The sequence below is a fragment of the Microtus ochrogaster genome, unplaced genomic scaffold (genome assembly GCF_000317375.1).
Source record: "Microtus ochrogaster isolate Prairie Vole_2 unplaced genomic scaffold, MicOch1.0 UNK69, whole genome shotgun sequence".
Lineage (NCBI taxonomy): Eukaryota > Metazoa > Chordata > Mammalia > Rodentia > Cricetidae > Microtus > Microtus ochrogaster.
Genome location: NW_004949167.1, coordinates 1,856,557 through 1,871,976, shown reverse-complemented (window position 1 = coordinate 1,871,976; position 15,420 = coordinate 1,856,557). Strand labels below are relative to the sequence as shown.

Sequence of the window (15,420 nt, the reverse complement as noted above, 5' to 3'; positions counted from 1 at the left end):
AAATCATAGCCGACTTTGAAGTCATCAGCATCCACCTCCTACCAAAAGTCTGGGACAGAAATTATGTGTGTCCCCTGTTATATGACTTGATTGAGCTTGGGTAGCTCTATATTTGGGAGGGGCATTTAAAGTGTGACCTCTGACCTTTGTAACCTGGGAGCTAGTAGGACTAAGCCAGACTAACTGAATTATTACAGCTGACAAGGAAATGGTGCCAGAAAAAAAAAATGAAGACTGTAGAGGAACCCCAAAAGATTTCCCTCTCCCCATACCCAGCTCCTAAAATTTGATAAAATTAAATCACAAGGAAGAAGAAAGGAAGGTGACACTGAGAACACTTAGTCTGCAGAGCCACCCCTGGGAGCCCAGATGAAGTCGAAGGGATAAGTGTGGATGTTAGTATGGTCACTTGCTGCTCCCCTCCAATCCATCTCTCCCCTAAGCAGGAGCTTTTACACCAGTACAGGAACCACCATTGGTCCAGCATAGCCCAAAGGCCTGGCTCCCATGAAGAGAGCATATACCCTCCCCCGCTATGGCCTGAAGCAGGCACAGCTGAAGAGCTGAGACCCAAGTCTTCCTCATTCTGAGCAAACCAGACAGAAATACTGAAGGCCCTACTTTCCAAACTTTACTGTGTACTGAACCATCTGGGGATTTTGGTAAATGCAGTGTTTGTGTGAGTCGAGGAAAGGGCCTGGGATTCTGCATTCCTGACACATTGCCAGGGCTTCTATCACTGCTGTCTATAGAGCACACACTAAGGTTGCCGAGAAGACCACCTTTGATGGACAGGCCATTCCTATCCAGGAGCATGTGTTCTTTTATACACAGGGCCCCAGAACCTGTTAAGATGGAAATAGCCACCACTGGGCCTGTCTCTGAGGGAGACAGGCACCTCATGGCAGATCATCAAGGAGCGTGGCATGACTACTGATCACTCGGGTCCTGAAGTGTAATCTCCTGCACCTTCCATCTTTCTGGATATGTGACCTTGAGTAACCTTTTAACCTTGCTGTACCCCATCTTTCTCACCTTCCTGTTGGAAATAAGGCTACTGTATAGATGCTGAGTCACTCTGTGTAGCATGGTGAACACTGTCCAGATGACCATATGCTCTTCCACGGTAGTGCACGCAGCACCCACATGGTGCCTCCTTTTGAGCCACAGGCAAATACATACCACTATGTCCCTACCAAGAAAAGACTCATGTCTTCTCTTTTGAATTCCTCTTTCCCTCCTGCCCACTCCCCCTCCCCTGGCCCCTGGCCCCAGTGTGGTCTGGAAGGGCCCCAGAGGGGCAGAGACAGGGACAGGACGTGGGGCTGTATCTGACAGGAACCTGAGGGGCTGGCCCGGGAGGGGATTGGGGCCCAGCTTCCTGAAGGGAGGATGGGCTAAGGCAGGCACACAGTGCGGGAGAAGATGCCCTCTTGGGCCCTCTTCATGGTCACCTCCTGCCTCCTCTTGGTCCCTCCAAACCAGGCACAAGTCACCAACCAAGGTGAGGTGTATAGAGGGTGGAGATTATCTATGCTTAGGCAAAGGGAGCCCTTGGAAGGGATGAAGAGCCCTGGGAGGGGATACAGGGTAAGAGAGACTCCCACTGGTCCCCTACTCTTACCCACAAACATGACTGGAAGAATCTAGAGCCCGACTCACCAACTGTTTCTCAGATGTCTTCTTGCTGGCCTTGGGCACAGAGCCCCTGAACTGCTTCTCCCAAACATTTGAGGACCTCACTTGCTTCTGGGATGAGGAAGAGGCAGCACCCAGTGGGACATACCAGCTGCTGTATGCCTACCCAGGGTAGGTTCTGGACTGAGCCCCAGTCCCCATTTATCTGTCCCTATGTTTAGCTGAGTCACACTCTTAGCTTCCCTGTCTTTGGCCCTATCAGAGGATTACGCCAAGTGCATGCCCAATACATCACCACTCTATAAATGGGCCAGCTCAAGTCCCTATGGAATTCCTACCGCAAGCAGCAAGAAGAAAATGGCAATAGTGGAGACAGAAATTGGGCATGGGTTCAACCTGGGTTGTTGGGGATGAGCATGATGACTGTGTAGGAAGAACCTCTCCTGTGCCAACAGAGAGAAGCCCCGTGCATGTCCCCTGCATTCCCAGAGGGTGCCCACCTTTGGAACCCGATACGTGTGCCGGTTTCCAGCCCAGGATGAAGTACGCCTCTTCTTTCCGCTGCACCTCTGGCTGAAGAATGTGGTCCTCAACCAAAATTTAACTCAGCGGGTGCTCTCTGTGGATAGTGTAGGTAAGGGTATCTCTACCACACTGCCCCTCCATTTGCTGCCTGCGAAAGCACCCAGAATCAGGCTCACCTGTAGTCTTTCAGGACAATGTGGGCACCTTCTTTGTCAGATTCCCAGAGGCATCTCAGAACCACCGCCCTTATTAATCCTTCCAGCCTTGGCACCCAGAACTAGATTTCTCCCATAAATCATTTCACATCAAGTATATCTTACTCCTCTTATTAACATATACATATATTCACCTGTTCAACAGTCAGATCACCGATGTGTGCCAGGCAACAAGGAGACAGGGATGGAAAGAGGTCGTTGCTTTAAGAGGCACAAATCTAGCAAACCATTACACCACAGTGAGCTCACTATTCTCAAGAGCCTAGAAGAGGACAGGCAGCCCCCTCTTCCCCCTCCATGGGAATGAGAACCGGTGTCTTTTTTAGTTCAGGGTTGCTCTGTTCAGTCTTGCACAGCCCTCTCTGCGGTCCATGGGTTGAACCATAGACTGGCACTCAGCGATTTGATTGCCTTGTCTTGCCCTCAGGCCTGCCAGCTCCCCCCAGTATCATCAAGGCCAGGAGTGGAAGCCAACCAGGGGAACTTCAGATCCACTGGAAGGCCCCTGCTCCTGAAATCAGTGATTTCCTGAGGCATGAACTCCGCTATGGCCTCGTGGACCCCAGCAACTCCACTAGCCCCTCGGTCATGCAGCTGCTCTCCACAGAAACCTGCTGCCCCACTCTGTGGATGCTGAAGCCAGTTCCTGCTCATGACCGGCCTCCATGTGTTCGGCCGACAGTGTCCCAACAGTACGGACTCATGAGGACCTCCCCAACTGGAGAAGTATTCTAGCTTTCTACTCTTCTTCCTATTTCCTACCCCAACATGTCCCCTGAAAAAGAAGGGTCATCCTTAGGGGACCCTGGGTAGGATCGGCCTTTGAGGGGCCCCGTAGACTCTGACTAGCCTTCAGGAGCCCTGTCTAGGGGTCTCCCACTTTGGATCATTCACGCTAACATAATGGAAGCCTTTCAGCCCTCCAAATCGAGACTTTGTAAAAATCCCTAAACACCACCCAAAATTTGCCAGCACAGCCCCTGCTCTGTGTGCGTATCTATCCAGCAAGGAGCCGAGGTTTGCACAATGGTTCAAATACAAGGTATGTGAGCCTTCTTAGCTGAGCAGCAAGCCTGGGATTTTTCCCCCCCAGGCTCCGTCTCTGACAGTGAAGGGTGGAAGCTGCCTCATCTCAGGGCTCCAGCCTGGCAAATCCTACTGGCTCCAGCTACGCAGCCAACCAGATGGGGTCTCCCTTCGTGGCTCCTGGGGTCCCTGGTCCCTTCCTGTGACTGTGGACCTTCCAGGAGATGCAGGTGGGTCAGTAAAGGAATGAGGAGATGGGGAAGGGCGTAAGACAGACCTCCAGGGAGACTTAAGCTGGGAATCATGGTCATTCCTGATGACCTCACACCTGGCATTGCACAGGACAGCTGTGCTCAGGCAAAGAAGAGGGGAGAAGGCTCTGCTGTGTGTGTAGAGACAGTTTAGGGGCGCTCCTGAGTAAAAAGCCTCGGCCCTCTTCTTTGACCACAGTGGCAATTGGACTTCAGTGTTTTACCTTGGATCTAAAGAAGGTTATCTGCCAGTGGCAGCATCGGGACCACACTAGCTCCCAAGGCTTCTTCCACCATAGCAGGACACGGTGCTGCCCCACGGCCAGGTAAGACTGCAACTGTTGGGTGATCCTGAACCTGCGGAAAGTCAGCGTGGCTGTGGGTCCCCTCCAGGCCCTGCTCTGTTCTCTCGTATTCCAATGAATGTTTTCATTGTCTTTCTTCATTTCTGCTGGGAATGGCTTGCTTTTGTCAGACCTAATCATCTCATCTGGACTCTTGAGACGGCCTAGCAGGCATGTCCAACATAGGACCCAAAGGCCACATGCGACCAAGGACAGCTATGACCTTGACCCAAATCAAAAACTTACTTATGACATGCAGTTTTTGTGTAACCTGATTATGTGGCGCTTAAGTTTGAATTTTTTATATAACCAGGTCATTTCACAATATCAAAAGGTCGGACACCCTTGGCAATTCTGTTTACCTTCAGCTTGCTCTCCATGATGCTAACCTCCCACATTGCACAGCTTTGTGAAACTTTCTGGTCACAACCTTCTGCTGCTCAAGTATGTACTGCAATATCCTGTGATCTGTGATCTAGTAAATCTATCCAAAACCCAACCTGGCCTTCAAGGACATCTACCAAAGGCCTCCCTGATCCTTCATCCTTTCTGAATTCAATCTATTACCATGTTGTTGGTTTTGCATACTAAGTGTTCCCAAAGTTGTGTCGCTGCCATTGCCCGATTACCACCCATCAGGTTGGGGAGAGAGAGTATTTGGTAAAGGGCTTGCCTGACATGCATAAGACTCTGGGTTCAATCCCCAGTCCTGGGGGTGGGGGAGGAGGGTTATCATCTCCCACTTGTTCACTGGAAAGAGTTCTTCACACAGGAACTGGAGAGCTCCAGAAGTTCAGAAATAAACAGAACACCCCCTGCTTTAAAACCCTCCATAAGTTCCCACTGATCTTAACGAAGTCTGTCTGCTGTACCTGTGACTTCAGCTTCATCTTACGCTACCCTCCGCTGATCTCTCTCTTCCAGCACAGGCTCCTTTCCTGCTCTGCTGACCTCTGACGAGCTGCTTATCTGGCCCTCTCTCCTCTTTACTGTCCCTTATCCTTCAGATCTCCGGAAGCAGTCCCTTCATTATTAGGTCCAATAGCAGAATTACGCATTTTTGAAAACCTTACTTACTTTGCCGCAGGGGTCCAGGGCACATCTGTGCCAGCATGAATGTGGAGGTCAGAAGACAACGTAAGGGAGTCGATCTATTCCGCCACCATGTGGGTTCCAGGGATGGAACTTGGTTGTCAGGCTTGGCAGCAAGTGTCCTTACCAGTGGAGCCATCTTGCTAGCATGTTTATACATGCTTGTTGTACTATGTAACTTTCCTTGTTTTGTTGTTTCTGTTTTTGTGAGACAGGGTTTCTCTGTGCAATGTCCTGAAACTCGCTTTGTAGATGAGGGAGGTCTTGAACTCACAGAGGTCCGCCTGCCTTGTCTCCTGAGGGCTGGACCTAAAGGTGTGTACCACCACCCAGTCTCTCCTTTTTAAACACTAATCTCAGATGCAATTTAACATTTATCCTTGTTGTGATTATTTAATTAAAAATCTTAGTACGGGGATGGAGAGATGGCTCAGTGGTTAAGAGCACCACCTGCTTGTCTAAAGGTTCTGAGTTCGGTTCCCAGCAACCACATGGTGGCTTACAACCATCTGTAATGAGATCTGGTGCCCTCTTCTGGCCTGCAGGCATGCATGTAGGCAGAATACTATATACACAATAAATAAACAAATCTTAAAAAAAAAAACGCCTTAGTACAGTGGTACATACCTATAACCTCAGCACTAGGGAAGTAGAGGTAGGAGGAACTGAGGTCAACCTTTGAATTTAAGGACACCCTGGGCTATATACGATTGAGTCTTTTTCCAAAAACAGTAACACAAAAAGCTCTCCGTCAGATCTCTAGTCGAGAAACACTGACATTGACTATGTGTGACTCCTGATGACAAAATCAGCATCCATCTTTCCTCACCAATACTTCTCATCACCTACCACAGTGGGCAATGAGCGAGGAGGGGGATGGCTGGATAAAATCCTTGCCATTCAACCAGATCCTTGGGGCCCATGTAAAGCTGGGCCCAGTCGAACACATGTGGGATCCCAGTGATACCACAGCAAGACAGAGAGACAGAAGGATCTTTGGACATTCAAGGGCTAGCCTGCTGTACATAGCAGAGAAAAAGCCAAGAGACCTGTCTCAAACAAGGCGAACCTTGAAGACCAACACCCAAGGATGTCCTCTGATTCCGCATGCGCACTCACACTCCTATGAATGTGCACACATATGTGTACACACATACACAAGAACACGTATGCAAAGAAAAAACCCTCAACAAATGAATGAGAGTCACTCTGAAGAGTTTTGCTGTAGGCTGGGCAGTGGTGGCGCACGCCTTTAATCCCAGCACTCTGGAGGCAGAGGCAGGTGGATCTCTGTGAGTTCGAGGCCAGCCTGGTCTACAAGAGCTAGTATTAGGACAGACTTCAAAGCTACAGAGAAACCCTGCCTCAAAAAAAAAAAAGAGCTTTGCTGTATTCTCCAGATTTTTCATTGCATTTATATAGGTTTGTAAACAGTATTTAAGATGGGCTGTGGTTGCGCATGACTTTTAATCCTAGCTCTCGGGAGGCAGAGGCAGGAAGATCTCTGTGAGTCTGAGATCAGCCTGGTCTATAGAGCCAGTTTCAGGGCAGCCAATAGAGAAACCCTGTTCTGAAAAACAAAGCAAATCAAAAACAATATTTAATTTTTAAATATAAATTATATCACACTATATATTCACGTTCATGGAATTTTTATTTATTTATTATCTAGACGATTGATTTTGATACACGATCTCACGATGTAGCTCAAGCTGGTCTGGAACTTGCTATGCAGCATGGGCTGACTTTGAACTTACCTGCTTCTGCCTCCTGCGTGCTGGGATTAACTCTGCCCAGCTCTGTTCTCGTTTTTATGATGCTAAGGACAGGATCACAGGCTAAGCAAATGCTGTACCACCAAGCTATTCCCCCTACAACCCTAAAAGGCTCATTAGCTTACTTTTTTGCTTAAATGTTTGTTGGAATTCAGTCCAAAAGAAGTAGCTTGACTGGGCAGTAGTGGCGCACGCCTTTAATCCCAGCACTTGGGAGGTAGAGGCAGGCGGATCTCTGTGAGTTTCAGGCCAGCCTGGTCTACAGAGCTAGTGACAGGACAGACTCCAAAGCTACAGAGAAACCCTCTCTCAAAAAACAAAAAACCAACAAAAAAAAAGTAGCTATTCTTTTAAATAATCGTATAGATTTTCATAGGGTACAGCTCTAATCCATGGATGAATTTAAGGTGACAAAACCAAATTAAGCCAGGCATAGAAACACACGCCTTTAACCCCATCCCTGGGGAGACAGAGGCAGGCAAATCTCTGCGAGTTCTAGGCCAGCCTGGTCTATAGAGCAAGTTCCAGGACAGCCAAGGCTGTTACACAGTGATATCCTGCCTCAGGGAAAAGAAAAGAAAAATCACCCCACAGCACAATACTCCCTTTTTGTCTGCAAAGCATGTGCCTGGAATAGCCAGTTGTCCCCCTCCCTAACCCATTCACAGTCTGAGCCTCAGTGTAAACATAGTCTCAGCCAGGAAGCAATCCTTGACCCCCCCCCCCCAGTTAGATGCTCTGCTGTGATCTCTCCTGTCAGCCCATGCTCCACACAGAAGAACACGGCTGTTCGGCTGTTCGCGTTTGTGACTTGCCCTTTGACATGGAGGCACCTTTAAGATTACTTTTTATCTTTATAGTGTTCAGGCCTGGCACAATGCTTGGCACATGAGTATCAAGTATTTGTTGATTAAGTGGGTGGATGTGTGAATGCAAGAATGACCATTAGGGATGATAAGATCACCAAGGGATTAGAATCAAGAGGAGGCATTTGAGAGCAGCCTTGCTATGAGTGAGACCCTGCCACAAAAAGCACACACCTTTAATCCCAGAAATCAGAGGCAAGTGCATGTCAAAATTCAAGGCCAGCCTGGCCTACTTAGCAAGTTCCAAGTCAATCAGGACTACATATAATGAGACCCAGTGTTTTGTTTTTATTTTTTGTTTGTTTGGTTTTTTTTTGAACCAGTTTTTTAAGAAAAAGAAAGAGGGAGGAAAAAAGCAGCCACATGCCCACCCATTAGAATTTACTTTTAACCCACGCAAGCAATAATGGTGGCTTCACTTTACGTGGCAACAGCAAAGGTCAAACTGTGATATGTTCTGGATGTTATTAGCAAGTAATCAGTTTTGGGGAAACAAATTCTGGAAGCAATGTCAGAAGGCTGCTGAATAAGAGCAAATTTAAAAATATAAATATGTTTGCTTCTAAAATGATTGTCTCTTTCATCTTGGAAACAGCCTGCAAGGTAGATATCAAAACAGTTCCTCAAAGGAAGGGAGCTAGAGCAGAGAGAAATCACGCCATTGGCCAAGGTCTGAACTAGGAGGCTGAGTGCTGATTCTATGTTCATGTCTTATTATTCTTGTTATCATTGATGCTGTTATTAAGCTAGTACACAGTCGCGGATTTCATCATATGACCACATTATTTTCACATAGCATGCCTGCCCTTTCCTCAAGGAAAAGAGGCTAGACCTCATGGCATAAAGGCAGAGAGAGCCCTGGAGGCCTAAGGCACAGAGGGAGGACTTCAGTCGTGATCCATGCAGGACACAGTGCCTGTGTGTTGCAGAGGATGGAGAGGTGTCTGGGGCAAGCCTGACTCGGTGACTCTGTCGGATTGATTCTTAGAGATCCCACCTGGGAGAAATGTGAAGCAGAAGAGGAAGCAGAGCCAGGATCACAGCCTGCGCTATTCTCCCGCTGCCACTTCAAGCCACAAAATGACAGTGTTATTCACATCCTTGTAGAGGTGACCACAGCCCAAGGTGACATTCACAGCTACCTGGGCTCACCTTTCTGGATCCACCAGGCTGGTAAGTATCCCCACATAATTCCCACCTTCACCAAGTCTAACTGGAAGGCTGAAACTTGAACTCTATAGGCTACGTTCTTTCATCTTTGCTCATGTCTTTATGTTTATTACTATTTAACATTTCTGACCCATGGCCCTGGTGGCATGAGGCATAATACACAAAAGGGCTTAGCACAGTCCCTGTTGAAACCCCCTGCAGTGCTCCTCCCTACCCCAAGCCTGCACTGGAGAGAGGTCTCCAGCGGGAGGTTGGAACTGGAGTGGCAGCACCAGACATCCTGGGCAGCTCAAGAGACCTGCTACCAGCTCCGCTATGCGGGAGAAGGCCACGAGGACTGGAAGGTACCATAAAGCAACGCATGCCTGTGGACCACCACACATGGCAATCCCCATGCCAACACTGTCTCTGTATCAGTCTCTGGACTTGTCCATCTATGTTGAACTGATTCGGCTGCTGTCTAACTCCCTCGTGGGCATGTGGCACCGTGGGCTACTCCATTTGAACCGTTCTCTTCCCATGCTGGAGGTGGATCTCAGTGGCATGCAGGAGGCCCGGGTTCCATCCCAGAACCCTTTCTGTGAGATGGTGGCCTCCCTCATCCTCTTCCTATCTGTCTGATTGAGTTTTATCTCTTCTTCCCCTGACTCCCCCTTGTCTACTCTTTCATGAGACGAGTTGTTCTTACTAGTACCGCATCCAAAACGCTCTCTCCTAGATAAATGTCTGCTCCGCCTAGGTGAGTGGTTCAAACCCTATGGTTTCAATGGCTATGCATCCACTAAACATTAACAACCTCACATTCTAGACCCCACACAGAAAGGGACTTAAGCACCACATGCAAATACCTAAACTTTTGAAGTCTCCTCATTAGTGAAATGGGGAGAAAGCTACCTGTCTTGGAGTTGAATAAAAATTAACCATAAGGACTAGAGAGATATCTCAGCAGTTAGCAGTATTTGTTTCTGCAGGGAACCCAGTGTCAGTTCCCAGCACCCACGTAACTCCATAACTCCAGTTTCTCCTCATGGAATCTGAGGGTACCAGACACACACCTGATGTACCTATGTATATGCAGACAAACACTCATACAATTAAAATAAATCTAATATAAATTCCTAGCATATAGAAAGGTACTTAATACACAAACATTGTTTTTATTCTCAGTTAGCATGTATATATAGAGAGAGGTATGTGTACATATATGTATATATACACACATGCATATATGTATGTATACATACACATGCGCACACATATTTATCTTCCTACCAGACAACTCTAGTAAACAACTTCATCTCCAACAGATCAGATGCACTGTATTGAAGCTAAATTCATTTTCCTCCCCAGTTGTACTTTTACTAGATATAGCTCATAAACAATAATGTATACAAACTTTAAATACAGCATAAATTTTTCATGTGTATCCCAAACATGTAGCCAATTTGTCAGTTACCCAGATCTACATATAAATACACAAAACTCCATTAGATCCTTATGCCTCCCACAGTGGCCCTGCGTAGTAACCAAAGCTGGCCACTATCTTGGCATTACTCATCTGACCTTAGCTAAACTTTCTATAAAGTAGTCCCATATGCAGTTTTTATTTTCAAGATTACTGCTCTCACCTCTTTGACCGTGGAGCCACCTCTTACCCAAGAGACCGGAGCCTAGAATCATCCTGGATTCCTCCTTTCACTTCCCCCTCTCCTACTTAGCAACAAGTAATTTGAATAACGTGTTAAACACGCTTCACTCCTGGTTTTCCCATTGACCGTCCGTGTTCTTGGTATACTAAACTAGGCAGTATTGTTTCATTGTGCTCCCATGGTGCCTTGCACTAATTAATTGCGATTATCTGCCTACTTCTTTAGATAATTTCACTTACTTACCTTTGTCTCTAGCGCCTAGCTCAATGTTAGGCATTTCCTAAGCAACTCAAATGTTTGCTAAGTGTATCCTTGCTTGTGCAAAATAGTGTTTGTGGCCCCCGGCAGCTAGCGCAAATCTGGCGTCCTCTGCGCTTATAAAACTTGTGGCGCTGTCTGTGTGGCCCTGAGGGTCCGAGCATGTCTCTAATCCAAGGCATGACCAGTGTAGGTGGTGAACGCCCGTAGCGGGGTCCCCACGTCTTGTGGCTGGATGCACAGCTTTGTGAGTGCCGGGGTGTGTTCCCAGGCGTGAACTCAGGCAGGGCTTTTGATCCTGCACGCCTCGTGCGGAACTTGTGGCACGGTCTGTGTGGCTCTGAGGGTCCGCTCCACGCTTGTCCTCTCAGGTGCTGGAGCCGTCCCTCGGGGCTCGGGGAGGGACCCTGGAGCTGCGTCCCCGAACTCGCTACAGCTTACAGCTGCGCGCCAGGCTCAACGGCCCCACCTACCAAGGCCCCTGGAGCGCCTGGTCTCCCCCAGCTAGGGTGGACACTGGCTCCGAGACCGGTGAGGATGGGCGGGGCCGAAGCTGGTCTACACCGCGTAGAGGGCGTGGTTCGGGACGATGGGCGGGCCTCGGAGCTCCCTGTGTCTCACGGCCTCAGGGTGGAGTTGGGCGCTTGGGAAGCTGGGGGTGGAGCCAGGGCTGGAGCCGGCACGCCCCTAGGCGGGGCCAAGGGTCGACCGAGGTCACACGCTTTTTGTCCCCTAGCTTGGACCTCCTTGGTGACTGCTCTGCTCCTGGTGCTGTGCCTCAGTGTCCTCCTGGGCCTGGGGCTGCTGAAGTGGCAGTTTCCTGCGCACTACAGGTACCGCCCTGCCAAGAGGGTGATGGGGTGTGGTCTCTGCAAGGCCAGTGGCCTCTGAACAAGAATTCTAGAGTAACTTGATGACACTGCTCTCAGGACCAACAGAATATCCACACCCACCCTTTCAGCTGCTTCCACGCTCCTCTGGGAGTGGCACCTTCTCTTTACATTCTAGCCTGGCCACTCTGTGGACACTTTCAACAGCCCCACCACCTAGATGCTCAGTGACCAGGGCTACTGTCCAACCTTGGCCCAAATCAGCGTTCTTGCGGGCGTCTTCCCAACCCCACCTCACCCAGTTGGCCTTGAGGCTTGGTCAGTCCACCTCAGGAAATAGATCCAACAATGCTTTCTTTCTCTGGCCCAGCACACTGCCTGGCTCATTGAAATAGTGCCTCTTCTCTCCTCATAAGCTTCTCTAAATACACATTAGCCTATGGTGTGACCTGCCTAACTCCTTCAGTAGCTACCCAGGATAGAACCCAACAAAGCTCTACAAAATCTTTTACCCTGTATAATCAGCCTTGCCAAAGTCCTGACTTACCCCCAGTTAGGCTGTTTTACTGCTCAACGCCTTTGCACACAATGTCCCTGCTGCCAGGAATATCCTCTTAGGCTGACTATCCAGTCATCTTTAAATAACTTTCTTCACTAACTCTTAACCCCTCCTGGCCTGCCCTCACTGGCTGGTCCTTTGTGCTCCCGTAGTGTTTCCCTGCATTAGTCTATGTATTTGGTGTGAGGAGTGTTGAACCCGGGGCTCATGCACGCTAAGCCCGGCTTTGTCACTGCCCTATGTACACAGCCCAGCATTTGTTCCTTTACACGTCTTCCCCATCATACCTTTCTTGGTCATTTTTAAATCCTCAGCATAGTGCCTGCCAAGTAGAAGGCCCTTAAATCAATGTCATAATGAATGACTCATTTATGTGAGGGCTGGGGAGAAACTGTAAGCCTAAAGATAAAATCCACACCACCTCCGTCATTCAGTTGGTTCGAGAATCTGCTGATTCTTGAACACCTAGCTCAGGAGTCAAAGTGTAGAGTGTGTGTTTTGGTTATAGGCTAGGCCAGGCGCCCTTCTCTGGAACTCAGGAGAAGTGCTTTGCTTTTTTTTTTTTTTTTGGTCAGGTTCTTACTTGTATCCCAGGCTGGCCTGGAACTCACTGTTTGGTCCAGCGTGACCTCAAGCTCCTGGCAATGGCAATCCTCCTACCTTGCCCCCCACCCTGCCCCACCCCGAGTCCTAGGATTACAGGCATGAGCCATCATGCCAGACTTTCTTTGAACTTTTAATCTGCCTTTGTGTAAGAGCAAACTAGAATGGAGCCTCTATTCAAGGTAGCCATATCTGACAAGAAAAAAAAAAAAAAACAATGTGGACAGAGAAGAGGAAGTGGTATTGCTAACAGGCACACAGGCTTTTTTTTCCCCCCTGAGATCAGAAAGCTACTTCTCCCAGGAGATGGGGGTGAAGGTCATGGAATAGGCCACACACCTTTGGCTGAAACCCTTGAACATGAAAATCTGGGGCCATCGAGTTGGAAGTTTCCACAGTACACCCTAATTGGTACTCTTCCCAGACAACCTTCTGCCGCCACATCGCAAGAAACTCCACTGCTTTTCCTCCTTCACTGTAGCAATTTCTCAGGCACCTACTGTGGGCTCAGGGGATAGAGAAGTGGAAAACAGACAGTCTTCAAGCTCTCACAGAGCTTGTGTTCTGGTGGAAACATAAAAATAGAATGAAGAGACAGTAAGTTAAGAAGAACAGCAGACCCCGAGAGACAGGGTGATGGGGCAGGAATGGTACTGATTCAGCAGAGCTCAGGGACGGCCAACATGCTCTGGCTACACCCCGTCTCTTCAGGTTTACTTCTCTTCATCACTCCCAACTCAATCCCGAGTCAGACTCCTCTCTCTTCCTTCTCTACAGAAGACTGAGGCATGCTGTGTGGCCCTCCCTTCCAGACCTACATCGAGTCCTAGGCCAGTACCTTAGAGACACTGCAGCCCTAAGTCCTGTAAGCACACCCCAGCCCTCCCTTCCTCCAGTCACCCCACCACCAATGACTCTTGTTCCCACAATGCAACTTGTTCATGGTCTTTGCTGACATGTACTATCCCTAGGAGTTACCCCCGAGCCTAAATATTATTTAATCCAACCCACCCCATGTCCTACGATCTGCTCCAATTCAGGCTGTCCTCAAACTCACAGAGATCTTCCTGCCTCTGCCTCCCAAGTGGCTGGGATTCATCTATCTCCTTTGGCTCATCTCTTTCTCAGCCTAAGACCACGGTTCCCGACACCTGTGAAGAAGTGGAGCCCAGCCTCCTGGAAATCCTCCCTAAGTCCTCAGAGAGGACTCCTTTGCCCTTGTGCTCCTCCCAGCCCCAGATGGACTACCGAGGGCTGCAACCTTGCCTGCGGACCATACCCCTGTCTGTGTGTCCCCCCGCGGCCGAGCCGGGATCCTGCTGCACTACCCACATTGCCAACCACTCCTACCTGCCACTCAGCTATTGGCAGCAACCCTGAAAGCAGTCCCCTTGCTACCACAGACCTAGGGCTCCCACACACTCCCTTTTCCATCCTGAACACCACCACCATCCATCTGTTTACCCATCTCCTTGGGCTTTGTAACACTCATCTCTCCACACTACTGCTGACAAATTCAGAGCCCTTTCTCCATATAGCCACTATAGGCTCATCTCCACTAGGCTCCTCTGACTTTTCTTCTCTTGAGACAGGGTTTTATTATATACACTGATGGCCTATAACTAGCTATATAGAAGAGGTTGGCCCCAAACTCACAGAGATTTGCCTGCTGGAGCTAAAGTTCCCATGGCCTGTAACTCCTCTTGTATGGGAAAGTCTCTACTCCCCCACCTCCCATTGACCCTTTAAAGTGAGGTCCCCTACTGCCATGCTGCTAATGAAACTGTGCAGGCCAAGTTCACGTCAAGCCTTTTAATTATGCCATCCAAGAGGGTCTTGTTAATCATTTATTTATTTGCTCTCTCGGCATTTTTCTCCACCCTGGCTCCGCACCTGCCTCTCTGAACACACCAGCACTGGAACCACGTCTGGAGCTAGAGCCAGGTTCCATGCCTGTCTTTCACACCCACTAGCTGTGCAAACTTAGGCAAAGAGCAGAAAGCCTTTGAGCCTTTCCCTGTCATCTACAGAGCACGGACAGTGACAGAACCCCGCAGAGCTGCAGAAACAATTGAGGACACATTGGCAAAGATATGTTAAATACTCAACATACTTCAACTAAAGTCCTAATGATTTCTTTTCTATCTCCTGTTCTGGCCTTTATTGTATGATGACCGTTAGAAGTTCCTGTCTCCAGCCCAGACTTCTACTATAGTGCCCATGATGCTTTATGTGACTTTTGACATGTGTGTTTCTTGCTACAGGATGGTGAGCCGTGAGGCCAAGGATTTGTCCTTTCTCCCCAGCACCTTGAATACTATTGGGGGTATGATAGGCAATAGACCTTCAATAAATATTGCCTAAATTAAAGAAATCTTTCTGAATGATGTTGCCTTAATTCCATGCCAACTTCCTTCATATTTCAAGCCTCTCCTGTGCAATGGTAAATAAACTTGAACCACTCAAGCTACGATTCCTCTAAGCCATCCAGTTTCTCAATCAGATGATACAATGTTTGGGTCTTTGCTAGCTCCAACTATACCCAATTTGTTACTTGGGGTCTTATCAGAGACAGATGGACATACTGGGTAATTGGACAAGTTTATCTAATTTTTTTTT

The 15,420-nt window shown here is 48.5% G+C and overlaps 1 protein-coding gene across 3 annotated transcripts; it reads left to right on the top strand.

The window, feature by feature from the left end:
• The first annotated feature begins 1,425 nt into the window (after window positions 1-1,425).
• Mpl (MPL proto-oncogene, thrombopoietin receptor) lies at window positions 1,426-14,181 on the top strand. Of its 3 annotated transcripts, none has more exons than XM_005370067.3 (12): window positions 1,426-1,504; window positions 1,677-1,809; window positions 2,094-2,272; window positions 2,986-3,104; window positions 3,472-3,634; window positions 3,855-3,981; window positions 8,721-8,905; window positions 9,104-9,246; window positions 11,181-11,340; window positions 11,546-11,642; window positions 13,579-13,666; window positions 13,930-14,181. In XM_005370067.3, exons 1-12 carry the CDS (start codon window positions 1,426-1,428, stop codon window positions 14,179-14,181), a joined length of 1,725 nt encoding a protein of 574 aa, XP_005370124.2. The 3 variants fall into 3 exon arrangements, with proteins under 3 accessions (XP_005370124.2, XP_005370123.1, XP_026633314.1); XM_005370066.3 differs by having other exon boundaries at window positions 2,806-3,104; XM_026777513.1 differs by lacking the exons at window positions 11,181-11,340; window positions 11,546-11,642; window positions 13,930-14,181 and having other exon boundaries at window positions 2,806-3,104; window positions 13,579-13,644.
• Window positions 14,182-15,420: the final 1,239 nt, after the last annotated feature.